This window comes from Aquarana catesbeiana, linkage group LG08 (genome assembly GCF_042186555.1).
Source record: "Aquarana catesbeiana isolate 2022-GZ linkage group LG08, ASM4218655v1, whole genome shotgun sequence".
NCBI lineage: Eukaryota > Metazoa > Chordata > Amphibia > Anura > Ranidae > Aquarana > Aquarana catesbeiana.
The window spans coordinates 93,737,354-93,751,731 of record NC_133331.1 but is presented as its reverse complement, the minus strand read 5'-3'; the positions used below and the strand labels follow the sequence as shown (position 1 = coordinate 93,751,731).

Below are 14,378 nucleotides of genomic sequence, written 5' to 3'. Positions count from 1 at the left end.
TATGGCCCTCCAGTTGTTCAGGAACTACAATTCCCATCATGCCCTAGTCATGTCTGTGAATGTCAGAGTTTTACAATGCCTCATGGGATGTGTAGTTCTGCAAGAGCTGGAGGGCCGCAGTTTGAGGATCCCCGCTTTAAATCATCTGTTTGAGGCAGCTTGGTTAATAAATTCTTAGTATTTCAAAACAGTTTGGCCGCTGGGGATGCTCTATTACAGGGTACTAGCGTGTGCTACATACAATAAGTGCTATTACCTTCCTCCATGGGTATGAGCGACTTCCCCCTACTAGAAAGAAAGAGATGCTTACATGGCAGCTTGGCCATTGAGGAAAAGCTTTGTATTGTTATCACTGAATATAAGGCATCCTCCAAATGGCTGTGGTGGAGAGCAGGGTGGATCACACCTCAGCCAATCAAAGAATGTTTTGTTTTCATTAACAAAAATACTAGACTGTTCCTGAATGGCCGGCGTGCCCTGTAAATGAGGGGGAAGTCGCTCGTACCCATTCAGGACGACAACAGCACTTACTCTATGTAGCACAAGCTATGACAATGTATTACAGTATAACCAGTTCCCAGAGCATTCTGCAATGGTAAGAAATAGTTTTAAGCAATATAGCCCAAACAAACTATTTAAAATGACAGGAAAGCTTAGGTTGTGGTTTAAAAATATGTTATATTATTATTAATAATGATGAGATAAATTCATAGGCATAATAACATAAACGTTAATAGTATGAAGGAAAAGAATAGAACCCCTTTATCCTCCAAAGATCTAAACATGGATTTAGAAATCCAAACTTTTTGTAATATCTTATTTGGGGACTAGTCAAGACAGCGTTCACTCTGACATTATCCATAGTGGTTTAACATTCTTTTTTTTCTTTCCACATGAACTTTTATATAGTCCTGCTACATCATTCTTGTTTCTCAAGTCACCATTGTAAATAATTTATCCAGGATGGTTAAAAATCGATTTTTTAAAAAGAAAATCAAAAAGATCAGATTTTTATGATTTTTAACAAATTTATTTTAATAAAATGCTTTTGGAGTAAAAATCTATCTAGAGATAGTTTTCTATTTAGGATACATTAATAATTTAGTTTATACAGCATGAAATGGAGCTTAGCTATGTAGCATGAGACTGTATATTCTGCAATATTTACATTTTTGGTAAACTTATTCAACGAATCCAAGCTCTGCAAGCTGAGATAACATGCACTGCATTGATGCATTCACCCAATTTCACAGTAACCATGAGATAAAACAAAGTTCAGGAATATTCTTTCATCCGATTTATTTTTCAAATCTATGTACACTACAAACTGTATGATTGAATCTGTTCTGACATCGCTGTTTTACTAACCGGACAGCTTGTTATTCTAAATAGGAAATCCTTATTTTGTTTGCAAATATTAAAGATTATAACTACCAGCAAGAACAAGTTCTTACATTTAAAGAGCACCTGTCATTTCAGATCCATCATGGCAGCGCCCGTTAGCGGGCATCCACTCACCTGCTGCCGCCATGTCCCTCACCTTGCTGTGTCACTGCCGTGTCACCAGCTGTCCCATTAAAGTGAATGGGACTGTTGATGAGTCAACAGCGGGTCAGAGGAGGAGCTGCTGTGGGACTTTGCCTGTTGATCAGTTGACATAAGATGTACATTAAAGTGTTACTAAACCCACAACAGAAAAATCAGTCTGTATATGCAGAATACCATGCTTGTTATACTCACTGTGGAACTTAAAGGGTTAATCCACTACATTGTGTAAAAAGGTTTTTTGATCCTATATGGACAGATCCTTCTCTCCTGCACTCCATCTCTTTTGGCAAGGCCAGAAAATACAGTGAGGGTAGTCCTCCTGCACATGCTCAGTTTAGTCTCTATTGCTGGAGAGAACATTTCCTTGTTCTCAGAGCTAGCCAGGTCACATGATATTGACATCACACATGTGGGCGTGTATACAGGCAATAGTGGAAATCTCCTCCTACTTGAACACAGCTCTGTACAAACTCTGCAAGTTATCACATGGCCGTGGTATACAGATCAGCCAAAATGGTATAGTGGCAGTATTTTATTGTAAAAAGATGATTTATAAGCTGTTGGCACTGTGGGTGGGTGGGGGGAGTTTAGTAACACTTTAAGGATTATTTCTAGCTTTATTTATACTTCCATTGACACAAGTTAAAAAATTATTTTTTGCATATCAAAATCAGTGTATGGTCTGAGCACTGACAGGCTGACACCCCACCCTTTCAAACTCTGCAGCAATGCTGGCAGCGCTTATATGTCTATTTCCCAAAGACAATCTCTGGATATGATGCTGAGCACGTGCACTCAACTTCTTTGGTGGACCATGGTGAGGCCTGTTCTGAGTGGAACCTGTCCTGATAAACCGCTGTATGGTCTTGGCCACCGTGCTGCAGCTCAGTTTCAGGGTCTTGGCAATCTTCTTATAGCCTAGGCCATCTTTATGTAGAGCAACAATTCTTTTTTTCAGATCCTCAGAGCGTTCTTTGCCATGAGGTGCCATGTTGAACTACCAGTGACCAGTATGAGAGAGTGAGAGCGATAACACCAAATATAACACACCTGCTCCCCATTCACACCTGTGACCTTGTAACACTAATGAGTCACATGACACCAGGGAGGGAAAATGTCTAAATGGGCCCAATTTGGACATTTTCACTTAGGGGTGTACTCACTTTTGTTGCCAGCGGTTTAGACATTAATGGCTGTGTGTTGAGTTATTTTAAGGTGAGAGCAAATTTACACTGTTATACAAGCTGTACACTCACTACTTTACATTGTAGCAAAGTGTCATTTCTTCAGTGTTGTCACATGAAAAGATATAATAAAATATTTACAAAAATGTGAGAGGTGTACCGACTTTGTGATTTCAGTTTAGTACAGAGTGGACTTTGCCATCTAGCTCACTAGGCACATAGCAAATTGCATCCTGCAAACTTTGATGTTTTTATAATTATTTACTGCTATTTTAATTTTTGGGAACTGTTATTTAGTTTATTGAAAACTTATCAGCATTTTACATGCCTTTCTATGGCCCTGTAAAAAAAAAAAGAAAAAAAAAAAAAAAAAGCATAATATACAATCTGAGGGCCAGGGCAGGGAGAAGTATAGTAGGATAAAGAAACAGCATATCCCACGAATATAGAAAATACAATAACAAATTATACTATCTTTGAGAAAACAGAAACCCCCAATAACCTTATATATGGTAATGCAGTTGCTAATCTAAAAACATAAAAAGTTATATTAAAAAGGGGCAATGACTCTTAGATAAGGTTCTATATATCTTTATTTATTAACAACTCTGTCTGGTGTCTTACTTGATGTTTTGATGTCCATGGAAGGTCATAAAATAAAGAGGCAGCTCCTCAAATCTGTCTGCCCACTCGTCATACATGTCCAGCTGTTCTTCCAGACGCAGCAGAGAGAATTGGGTCAGCATGACTTTGGCCAGACGCACGTTGTTGAGTTCAAAACTCCCCCACAAGGTGTTAACCCCCTGAACGCACAAGTCCAAAGCATATTCACTTATGAATGTTGTTTTTCCACTACCAGTTGGGCCTAGAAAAAAAAAAAGTCAAAAGGAAAGTCAAATCAACAATAATGTAACAACACATAGATGCAAAAAAATGGCTTTAACGCTGCCATCTAGTGGCAATACAGTAGAAGCCAACATACTTCTAAATCCATCTGTCCAGTTTCAACTCATTTAGCTATCATCTGAATTGTTTGAACAAGTTTGCCAAACATAGCACTAAATCTGTTATTTCTACTTTAGCAAATCTGCTCCTAAAAGCTCTCATCTACACAAGCTGCATCTGTATGTAGAAATGACCACCTTCTTTTGATCTCAAGTAGCAGTACAAACAAGAGAAATTTTCTTGTTGTTAAATGCTAGATATTGAATTTGCATGTAATTTAACAAGACGACTAATGTAAAGGAAAAATCCCTAAAAAAAAAAAAAAAAAGGCATTAAAGGGTTAAAATAGCAAACACAGGTTGTGGTTTTTCTATTCTCATCCATACAGACCTTAAAGTGATTGTAAATGATCACCTTGTAAAACAACCCATTCGGTTTAAAATTGAAATAAAAGCCAAAGCGTGTGTATAGATATATAAAAAACAAAAACACATTATAAATACCTTTTCTTTATAGGTGATCACATTCCCTCTGCTCTGTTCTCATGTGCATAAGAGCTGAGGGGGAGGAGAAGCAGCAAAACAGTGGTCTTCCCAGTGAAAGGCTGTGCTGGTGGGAGGGGTGGTGGTCTAGGGAACTGACCACGCTGTGCTCTCCTGCTTAGTGTGGTCAGTATTTAATAGCAAAGCAGAGGGACTGGCAAGAATACCAGGGTTTTCACACAAAGGAAGAAATACAGGAGAAGGAACAAATTCTCCCAAATGCAAAATGAAAGCAACAACAGTCTAAGGGTTTATGCACACTGCAGCTCAAAAAAAAAAGCTGCTTTACAGGCATTTGAGCTTTTATTTCAGCTTGAAGAAGCTTGGGCTTTTTTGTGCTCTTATGCACATTTTTATTGTGCTACTTTGAGCTACTTTGAGCATAAGCATTTTTTTCACAAACCTCCTAGATAGTATTTTCCTAACCACTGTATAAACAAAACAAAAAGCTGGAACAAACTGCTTTGTGCGTTTTCGCGCTTCTTTGAAGCACTAGCTTCTCTCAAAAACGTGAGTTTGGTGGTGGTGAGGGGGGGGGTTCTGCCAGTAGGAGCACATGATTGAAAAAGCCATAATGTGTGTGGATGGACACATTGGCTAACATGGAGGGGAGCTTCTAGGCAGAAAAAAATAAGAGCTCAAAAGCCTGTAGGACCCCCTTCTTTGAGCTGCAGTGTGCATGAGTCCTAATACTGTAATAGAAAATGGGTAATACAAAACTTGCATAGCATCAGTTTGTAAAAATTGGATGAATAGCTAAGACTTAGGGTCATATGTGCACAAAAAGAAACCAGAGAAGAAATGGCATCCAGACTATTGAGATAATATTCTGCAGTCAAAACCACAAATGGAAATGATTCCATAACACAGTGGTCATGGACTCCTGTCCTCAGGGCGCACTAACAGGCCAGGTTTGCAAGATAACTGAAATACATCACAGCTGATATAATTTGCTGCTCGGTGATTGCAGTATTCTAGTCTACATCTCCATACATAAAACCTGGCCTGTTAGTGGGCCCTGAGGACAGGGTTGATGACCACTGCCATAGCACAAATGGAATAGATGGGTGGGGGGCCTGGCCAAAAAAAAAGGCAATAGGCGATTAAGCCGTGGGGATTTCAAATCCCCGGACCGGTAACGTGGCGACTTGATGTCCCACAGCGGTTACACGGTTACAAAGCTGTATTCAATTGCATATTTTATATTTGCCTAGAGTTCAGGTTTAAATATTAATTCTAGGAATCAACATGTTATACATCGTTACCAATGTAACTACTGTATGTATATGACATACCTGGCCGATACAGCCGGATATCACTGAAGACACCGCTACTTCAGTGATGTCCACCTGCCTCCGCGTCCTGTGCCGAGCAGCTGCTCTCTTGGATTGTGAACACAGAAGGTTAGCCCCTCATCTCAGCACATTTTCTGAATGAATGCAAAGCACTCTCTAAATGGAGGAGGAGAGGCAGGGTGGTGATGTCACGCCCCCCCCCCCCTTCTTCAGTCTGAATAGACTCTCTGCTGAGTGGCTGAACTCCCGTATTCACAATATATCAGGTCAGCCGCTAGAAGGTGCCAGTTCTTACCTCCGCCTTGTATCCCCGCTGTCGGGATCCAAGTTTTTTTGCCCTCAGGAGCACCATCGCACCCTTGACCAGTGGACTAGGGGTGCAATGTCAGGCTCCTACAGCCCTGCAGCTTTCAGCCCATACCTCCAATACGGGCTTACTGTTTACAAGCTGCAGGACTTGTGAACGAACTACAAGAGTGCTCATCAGCACCATTACAATGGACGAAGGTACTTGTTCTCTCATTCAGATTGCTATGAATGACGCGGCTGTATGGGCGCAAAAGACCAACACCCCCCCAATCCCCCCCCCATGACAGCAAGTAGAAGGTCTTGTCCCCACGCCTGCTGTCACTATTTGAAAATTACGTGACCATGCAGAGCTCCGCTCACACGGCTGCATCAATCATTCACAGTGAATTCCTGTGACTACACAATCTACAACTACCATCAGCCATTGCGGCTGAAGTCTTGTAGTTCTGAATGGACTGCGAGTTCGCTGATGAGCAGCCTCGTAGTTCATTCGCAAGCCATTCAGCTTGTAAACAGTCAGTCTATATGAAGGTATGGGCTGAAAGCTGCAGGGCTTGTCTGCAGGAGTCTGGCATTGCACCCCTGATCAGGTTCAATGCTTTGCAAGATTCTTAGGGGAAAAAATAATAAATGCATTTTTTTCCCCCTGCAAAAATATGTGCATTTATCATTTTTTCCCAAAAGGTGAACTTATACTTTAAAATCAATATGCAAAAACTTAAATGATACGTTCACCTTTTAAATTAAAAAAATAAATAAATGCACGTTTTTGCAGGCAAAACAAATAGGCATTTATTATTTTTTGTAGTAGGAGCCTGGAAAGCACTGCACCAGCTATCAGCAGATCGCTGATGCCATGCAGGTCTCCTGCACACTGTCAGTGTATCGGCTTACCCGTACATCCAGTATGGGTAAGCCGATACTCGATGACAGGAAGACTCAATGAACTTCCATTGCGCCGTGGTAGTTAATTGAGACATACAAGCCGACACCCACTAAGGATGTCATTGGCTCGTAGTTCATTCAGACACACAGAGCTGTGTGTCTGAATGATGTGGCCATGTGGGCGGAGCCCCGCACAGCCGTGCTGTTTGAAACAGTGGCAGCTAGTACAAGGAACTTCTCACCATACTGCTGCCACAGGGATGGGGGGACATATTACATCATACATTGTAGGGCCAGGCAGTTTCACACTGACAGGGAGAATCAATAGCGCTATGGTAGTTCATTGAGAACTACAAGCCGATAGTTGCAAAGGATGTTGGTATTTGTAGTTAATTCATTCACAGAACTCTGTGGATGAATAAATGACACTGCTGTGTGGGCAGAGCCCTGCACAGCCATGCTCTTTTCAAAAAGTGACAACTGGTACGGGGAAGTTCTCCCCATACCGCTGTCACAAAGAGGGCTCGGTTCACTGAGCCTCTGCATGAGCAGTAACATGTTCCTGAAGGTGAACTTATCCTTTAAACGTCCAAAGCCTGGTCACAGGTTCACTTAAAATATGATTTATATAGGGCGTGCTATTGCAATATAAAAAATAAATAAATTTTTTAAAAAACAGTACACGTGAAACCAGAAGGTTAAGCAGGAGCAAAAGTTCTGATTTTCTTGGATGTATTTAAACCAGAGAGTTTTCTAAGTGAGCGAAATAAAGAAAAAAAGGGGTACCACATGCACAGATGTGTCAATAAATGAGGAATTTAGGTAGGTGAGCTTTATAGGTACCCAAGGATTACACATAGGTGATATTGTTTAAAAGTAGCAAAATCTATTAGGAACACATAGGTAAAGCATTCATGTGAAAATGTTTCACGTCCACATACAAGGGTCCCCATTAATCAGCAGTATATACCATCCTTAATCCAACAGGGTTGTAAAGCATTTCATACATTGTTCCTGGTATCAGAAAGGAGGCTGTTAGGGGGATCCAGTATTTAACGTTTCGCAGAAAACACTGCTTCATCAGGAGAGTGGGAAGTTCGGAAGAACAAATATTCAAAGTAACCATAGCACTAAAGAAGAATGCGTAGTTGAGATCTGTACAATTAAACAATGACCATAAATCAACAAAAATGCTACTTTTAATTTAAAGATTAACTCCACTTTTGTTGAGAAAAAAAAACATTCCCCTCTGGGTGACCTATGAACATTAAAGTTTGTTAAAGGATTTTAACAAACTTTGTTGCAGAGTCCTACCTTTTGTTATTCTGAAGAAATCCCTGTGTCCATGTGGTAAGGTAATCTAATGGGAGTGGTTTTATAATTATCAACCAGCTGCTGCACCTGCAAATCTCTAATGAGGAAAATTGCATGCAGGGTCTGCATCCCTTTAGACGTGATTTCCTATTGGGAGTATTTTACCAAAAAATGAAATTTTTGTTGCAGGGAATGCCATAAATCTGGACTTGTATCTTAGTGCAGACTGCTGGGTAAAAAGAGTGAGCCAATCACACAAGGAGGAAATTACATATCTGGGGCGGGGGCGTTCTGTACACCATCTGTGTACAGAACAGCTCCAGGTGTTTTTCGCAGTTATAGTTTAAAAGGTGGAGTTACCGTTTAAACTATATCACCTATGTGTAATCCTTGGGTATCTATAAAGTCTGCTTACCTCAATTTCTAGTTTCCTGGATGTATTCTTAGGGCTCATCAAATTATGTTTTTATATTTTACCTGTAAATATTGTCAATTCGCCTTTCCTGTGTCCTTTAAGCAGCTTATTTAATTCAGGAAATCTGTCCCACTTAACTCCAGCGACTTGCTCAGCATTTTCCAGCTGACCAAACACCTCCTCCCTGAGTTGATGGAATGAAATGATAGACTTGTGACTGGCTGGGAGAGAGCTTTTCAGGATCTTATTAAAATTAAGTCCAAGATTAAGTGCCTGCAGAGGGCTGGGCTGTCGGTCTCCTGGTCGGATCAATGAGCACCTCTTAAGGCTGAGTTTTTGAGAAAACACTTTGGAAGCCTCCCAGGCACGCAGATCATCCCCAAGCCACAGAATAATGCGTTTAAACTGTTCAAGATATGGTAAAAGGACTGGTGGTAAACAACTTATTCCTCGAGGCAGTGATACTGTGGTTACACCTGTTGCTTGGTGTAAGGCTAAAGAATCTACTTCCCTGCTGGTGATCACAACGTCTGTATCTTTCTTTCCCATTACAGAAAGGCCAAATAAATTCTGATAATGTGAAGGCCGGGGGTAAAAAGTTTCAATGTAACTGACTGTATCATCCTGGCATACAGCTGAGAGTAGTTTTAAACCTTTCACAGTAGAATCTCTTGGGCTATACCATGGAAACAGAAGACTTTTGGTAGGTTGGAAGCATTTTACCCCAAACTTCTTCAGTGTAGTATTGTTAATTTTAGAGATGCTGAACATAGCCTTTATAAGCTGAGCGTACTCTTCTTCAACATCATGAAACCAAACTGCTTTGTTCCAGATGCGGGACACCTCCATATCATTAAAATGTCTTTCCCCATCCTCAATATCACTATCCCCGAGGAAGCTGGCCATGGTGTCAGGGCTCAGGATAGAACAATCCTCTTTGCTGAGCAGCTCCATACTGTCTTTAAAGTCTGCCCAGGTACCTTCAAGCAATGTTTCCTTGCAGAGAAAGCGCCCAGTGGTCTTATCAATGAAAAGGTTGTTGCCTTTGCTGCAGGTAAAAGGGCTGGGGACATGCAGGCAGCTGTAGCCATCAAGAAAGGAAATGCTCTTTGACCGCAGGTACTGTCGGATTTCGGTCACAGTCACTGGTGCTACAGGAGCATCCAAGATTGTTAACAGATCTTTCTGAAAGTGCCTACGGGAAATGCCTGCAGAAGAACGTGTTCCTTTCCAAGCAGTGCCATAATTTGATCTGATCTTCCCAGCACAGGAAAGGAACTGATGATCTGTAATCCTGAATGGGGGCCCAGAGACCAGTCTGTAGAAGGCACATCTCATCATCGTGGATGGCAACATGGTTGATTGCACATAATAATCCTTCTATACCCTATAGAGAGGGCTCAATCCGTACATCCTCACTTACCATTGTCATGGCCAAGCTAACACATAGGGTTGGTGTCCTCTGCTCATAGTCAAGATTTCAGCTTGACATGGTCATTAAAGTGAAAATGAGACTTCCAGGTTGATAGCAGCGATCGTAGAATGAAAGAAGAATACGCATCAATGTTAGCTACTGAAAAACAAAAAACTAATTTTAGTGCAGGTTCACACACACGCTTACCAATCCTTAAATATAATGGCTGTTTTAGTTTTCTTTTCTTAAGCTTATTTTCATTTATTTCCACCTAGTGATCAGTAACGTGTTAGGGTGACAACATTTTTTGGCTGTATTGTATTTGTGGCGTGCGAGTGCTGTCCTCTTAGAATAAACAGGCTTTTGCGACTACAGAACACCTCCCCTCTTCACCACAATATGGGAGGTGGGGGTGGGGAGGGTTGTAGTCCATACAGATAGCAGGGAATGATGCTTCATGATAAACTTCAGCAGAGATAAAATTCTCAGCTCATATGATTTCTAGCATGATTTTATTTTTACTCATAGAACAGATATAATAAAATGCTTTCAATGGTATATTTACCAGACCAAAAGGGATCAAATAAGAAATGTTCATTGTTAGGATTTACATACAAACTAAGTTTCTTCCGCACTATGCCATGTCTTTCCATTCCTCAACCACACTCTTATCTGTTATAACTTGCCTCACTCTCTTTCCCTAGCATGTCTGCCTTGCAGCACTGGAGTCCTCGGTACGATTACCAATCAGGACACCAGCTGCATGGAGTTTGCATGTTCTTCCTGTGCTTTTGAGCGTTTTCTTCCGCACTCCAAAGATGTGCTGGTAGGTTCATTGGCTGTCTAAAGTGGCTCTAGTATGTGCATGCATGTATATGTGTGAGGTAGGGACCTTAGGTCGTAGGTTCTTTGAAGTCAGGGCAGGATGTGAATGTATAATAAGTAAAGCCCTGTGTAAATTATTGGTGCCATATAAATACCTGTACTAAATTAATACTGTGAGGGAAAAAGTTTTTGATCCCCTGCTGATTTTGTATGTATGTATGTATGTATGTATGTATAATACTGGAGTGTCTGCCCATCCGTCATTATAGCAGTGTCTGCCAAAAGTGAGGGAGGTGTGCCATGCAGACAATTCACCATGTCCAGTGAAGGAGGCCACAAGAAATCAGTGACTTTGTCTGGGGTGGCCGCAATGATCAGAGGTCTGAATAAAGCTGGAGGTGAGCGGGCACCCTGTGACTACATGATCTCCCTACAGGACAGATCCCGGGTACTGGCTGAGCTAATTATATAAGGACAGACAGGGGCAAAGGATTTTTTTTTTAAATTTCCATAGCAAGTGATGACAGACAGGGCAGTGTCACATGTGCCCCCCCCCCCCCCCAATCCATGCCCTGTACCCCCAGATATTAGAACTGTGAACATGGCAGGATTAAGAAGGGGCAGTGGACACTAATGCTACCTGTTAAAGTACCATAAAGAAACCATTTATTGTTTTATTAGTATAGCGGTAACAATTTACACAGTGCTTGACGTATATCGTACATTCGTATCAGTCCCTGTCCTCATATACACACACATCCCAAGGCCAATGTATACAAGAGACAATGAACCTATCAGCGTGTCTTTGGAGTGTGGGAGGTAACCAAGGTAATAACAGGGAGAGCATGCAAACTCCATGCAGACATTGCCCTTGTAAGCAGCCTATAATGTTTTGCAATAAATACACAACACAGCATCCGGGCCACATCGATATAATGTCCTAGGAAACGTGCAACCCCAAATGTCATCATCACCCTCAATGTGCATCACTATATCCTCCACTCCACATTTCTCACCTCCTCCCCTTTGTTGTGTGCCTTTCATCAGTGCAATGCTCCTCTCCGTACTCCCCGGCCATGCCCTGCTCTATACACACCTCGTGTTTACATCCCAGACACTAGAGAACTCCTCAATGACAGCTAACATACAGTCCACAACCCCGCCATGCTCTCATAACACAACTTCCGTTTCCGGTGAATAGTGAAGGAAGGTCGTCAGGTTAGGCGACCTGTCGGAATTGGTAACGGAAGTGACGTTCCGTCGCAGACATCTTGCTACACCCCGCACTCCTCCATAGTAAGGATACACTGAGAAGGGGGAAAGCGGACATCTTGTTACACCCACCGGAGTTTTGCTTTTTACACTTATTTTTAACAGTAAACTGAGGTTATATAGTAAAATACAGCACTGAGAACTCAGTCTGACTGGTTAGATGTTGAATTTTAAAAGCAGCGGCAAGCCTACTGATCTCACAGGTTTGCTAATCTGACAAAAGTTCGCTGTTTTTAAAATTCAACATCTGAACAGTCAGACTGTATTTCACTATATAAACTAAGTATACTGTTAAAAAAAAAGTGTAAAATGCAAAACTCCGGTGGGTGTAACAAGATGTCCACCTTCCCCCTTCTCAGTGTATCCTTACTATGGAGGAGTGCAGGGTGTAGCAAGATGGCGGCGACGAAACGCCACCTCCGTCACCAATGGAAAACCTGGCGCATGCGTGGTGTTCTCACATGTGCTGCTGGTCCCATGGCGCTGTAGCTTCAGCTTATTTTTGGGGAGCAAGTCTGCAGTTCGCTGTGTGCTTGTTCATTAGCATCTTCAGTGTACTTTCATAATACAAATTATCAAAATATAATGTCATGGATAGACAGCTCCACCCCTTTAACCATTTCAGCCCCGGAAGGTTTTACCCACTTCCTGACCAGGCCTTTTTTTACAATACAGCACTGCGTTACTTTACTGACAATTGCATGGTCGTGCGACGCTGTAACCAAATAAAATTGATGTCCCTTTTTCCCCCACAAATAGAGCTTCCTTTTGGTGGTATTTGATCACCTCTGTGGTTATTTTTTGCGCTACAAAAAACAAAAAAAGGCAATTTTGAGAGAAAAAAAAATATGTTTTTTAAATTTTCTGCTGTAAAACAAATCCAATAAAATAAATGTAAACAATACAATTTCTTCATCAATTTAGGCCACTATGTATTCTTATATATATATACATATTTTTGGTGAAAAAAATCCCGATAAGCGTATATTGATTGGTTTGTGCAAGGTTATAGCGTTTACAAACTATGGGATAGTTTCATGGAATTTTTATTTATTTATTTTACCAGTAATGGCGATCAGCGACTTATAGCGGGACTGCGATATTGCGATGGACAAATCGGACACTTCTAGGGGAAGACATGGATCCTTGACCCTGCTTTACAGGATCCATGCCTTCCCTACTGACAGAACAGCAATCTGCCTTGTTTACATAGGCAGACTGCCTATCTGCCTGTGTAACAAACGATCAGCAGGTGCTGGCGGACATCGAGTCCATGGTACCCGCTGATCAGCTCCCACTGTGTATAGTCACAATGGGAGCGAGCCGCCGGCAGCGCACATTTGTGCCCACTACCCAGATATATAGGATCACATATATATATATATATATATATATATATATATATATATATATATACGTGATCCTGCACACAGCGGCCGCCCTGTAGCTGTAAAACTGCTATAGGGCGGTCTGGATGCGGAGCGGCCCGGAGAAGAAAATGAAGAAGAGAAGAAGAGAAGAAGATGAAGAAGATGAAGAGAAGAGCGGGAGCCTCCCCCCATGCCATGGGTGCGGAGCGGCCCGAGGAGAAGAAGATAGAAGACGCCACGGAGGAGATACTGGAGGAGAACGCCGGAGGAAGAACCAGAAGAGCCAGAAGAACCAGAAGAAGAAGATGAAGGAAGATAGAAGAAAGAAGAAGCATTTAAATAAAGGAATTGTCAAAAACTGTCTCTTGTCATTTTTGACAGTTTTTTTAGTGAAATGGTAGGGGTAAGTACCCCCTTACCATTTCACACAGGGGGGGCCGGGATCTGGGGGTCCCCTTGTTAAAGGGGGCTTCCAGATTCCGATAAGCCCCCCGCCCGCAGACCCCCACAACCACCGGCCAGGATTGTGGGGATGAGGCCCTTGTCCTCATCAACATGGGGACAAGGTGTTTTGGGGGGCTACCCCAAAGCACCCTCCCAATGTTGAGGGCATGTGGCCTGGTACGGTTCAGGAGGGGGGGGGCGCACTCTCGTCCCCCCCTCTTTTCCTGCGGCCTGCCAGGTTGCGTGCTCGGATAAGGGTCTGGTATGGATTTTTGGGGGACCCCACGCCGTTTTTTTTTTTGGCACGGGGTTCCCCTTAAAATCCATACCAGACCTGAATGGCCTGGTATGGAATTTAGGGGGACGCCCACGTCATTTTTTTTTTTTTTATTTTGGTTAGGGGTTCCCCTGTGGGGAATTCCCATGCCGTTTTTATCAATGAACTTCTATGTGTATTGTCGGCAATGCAATAGCCACGAGTAGTTTTAAAAAGGTTTTTTCATTCGAAATGTCATTTTGCTGTCAGACTGTTCTAAACACGGGAAACATGCGCCCCTTTACAGGCATACTATAGACACCCCCCAGGTACGAAATTTAAAGGGATATTACACTTTTA

General features: G+C 42.0%; 1 protein-coding gene across 4 annotated transcripts in view; it reads right to left on the bottom strand.

Moving 5' to 3' along the window:
- The window catches only part of TWNK (twinkle mtDNA helicase), a 38,675-nt gene extending 26,786 nt beyond the window's left edge, over positions 1-11,889 (bottom strand). The window contains exons 1-3 of one of the 4 annotated variants that reach the window (XM_073596161.1): positions 11,773-11,889; positions 8,500-10,010; positions 3,357-3,597 (exon numbers count right to left, since the gene is read on the bottom strand). In XM_073596161.1, the coding sequence (XP_073452262.1) occupies positions 3,357-3,597; positions 8,500-9,793 (1,535 nt within the window). In that variant the 5' untranslated portion in view covers positions 9,794-10,010; positions 11,773-11,889. Of the gene's footprint in view, positions 1-3,356; positions 3,598-8,499; positions 10,011-11,692 lie in introns of all 4 variants that reach the window. The other 3 variants (XM_073596162.1, XM_073596160.1, XM_073596163.1) reach the window with 3 other exon arrangements.
- Positions 11,890-14,378: the final 2,489 nt, after the last annotated feature.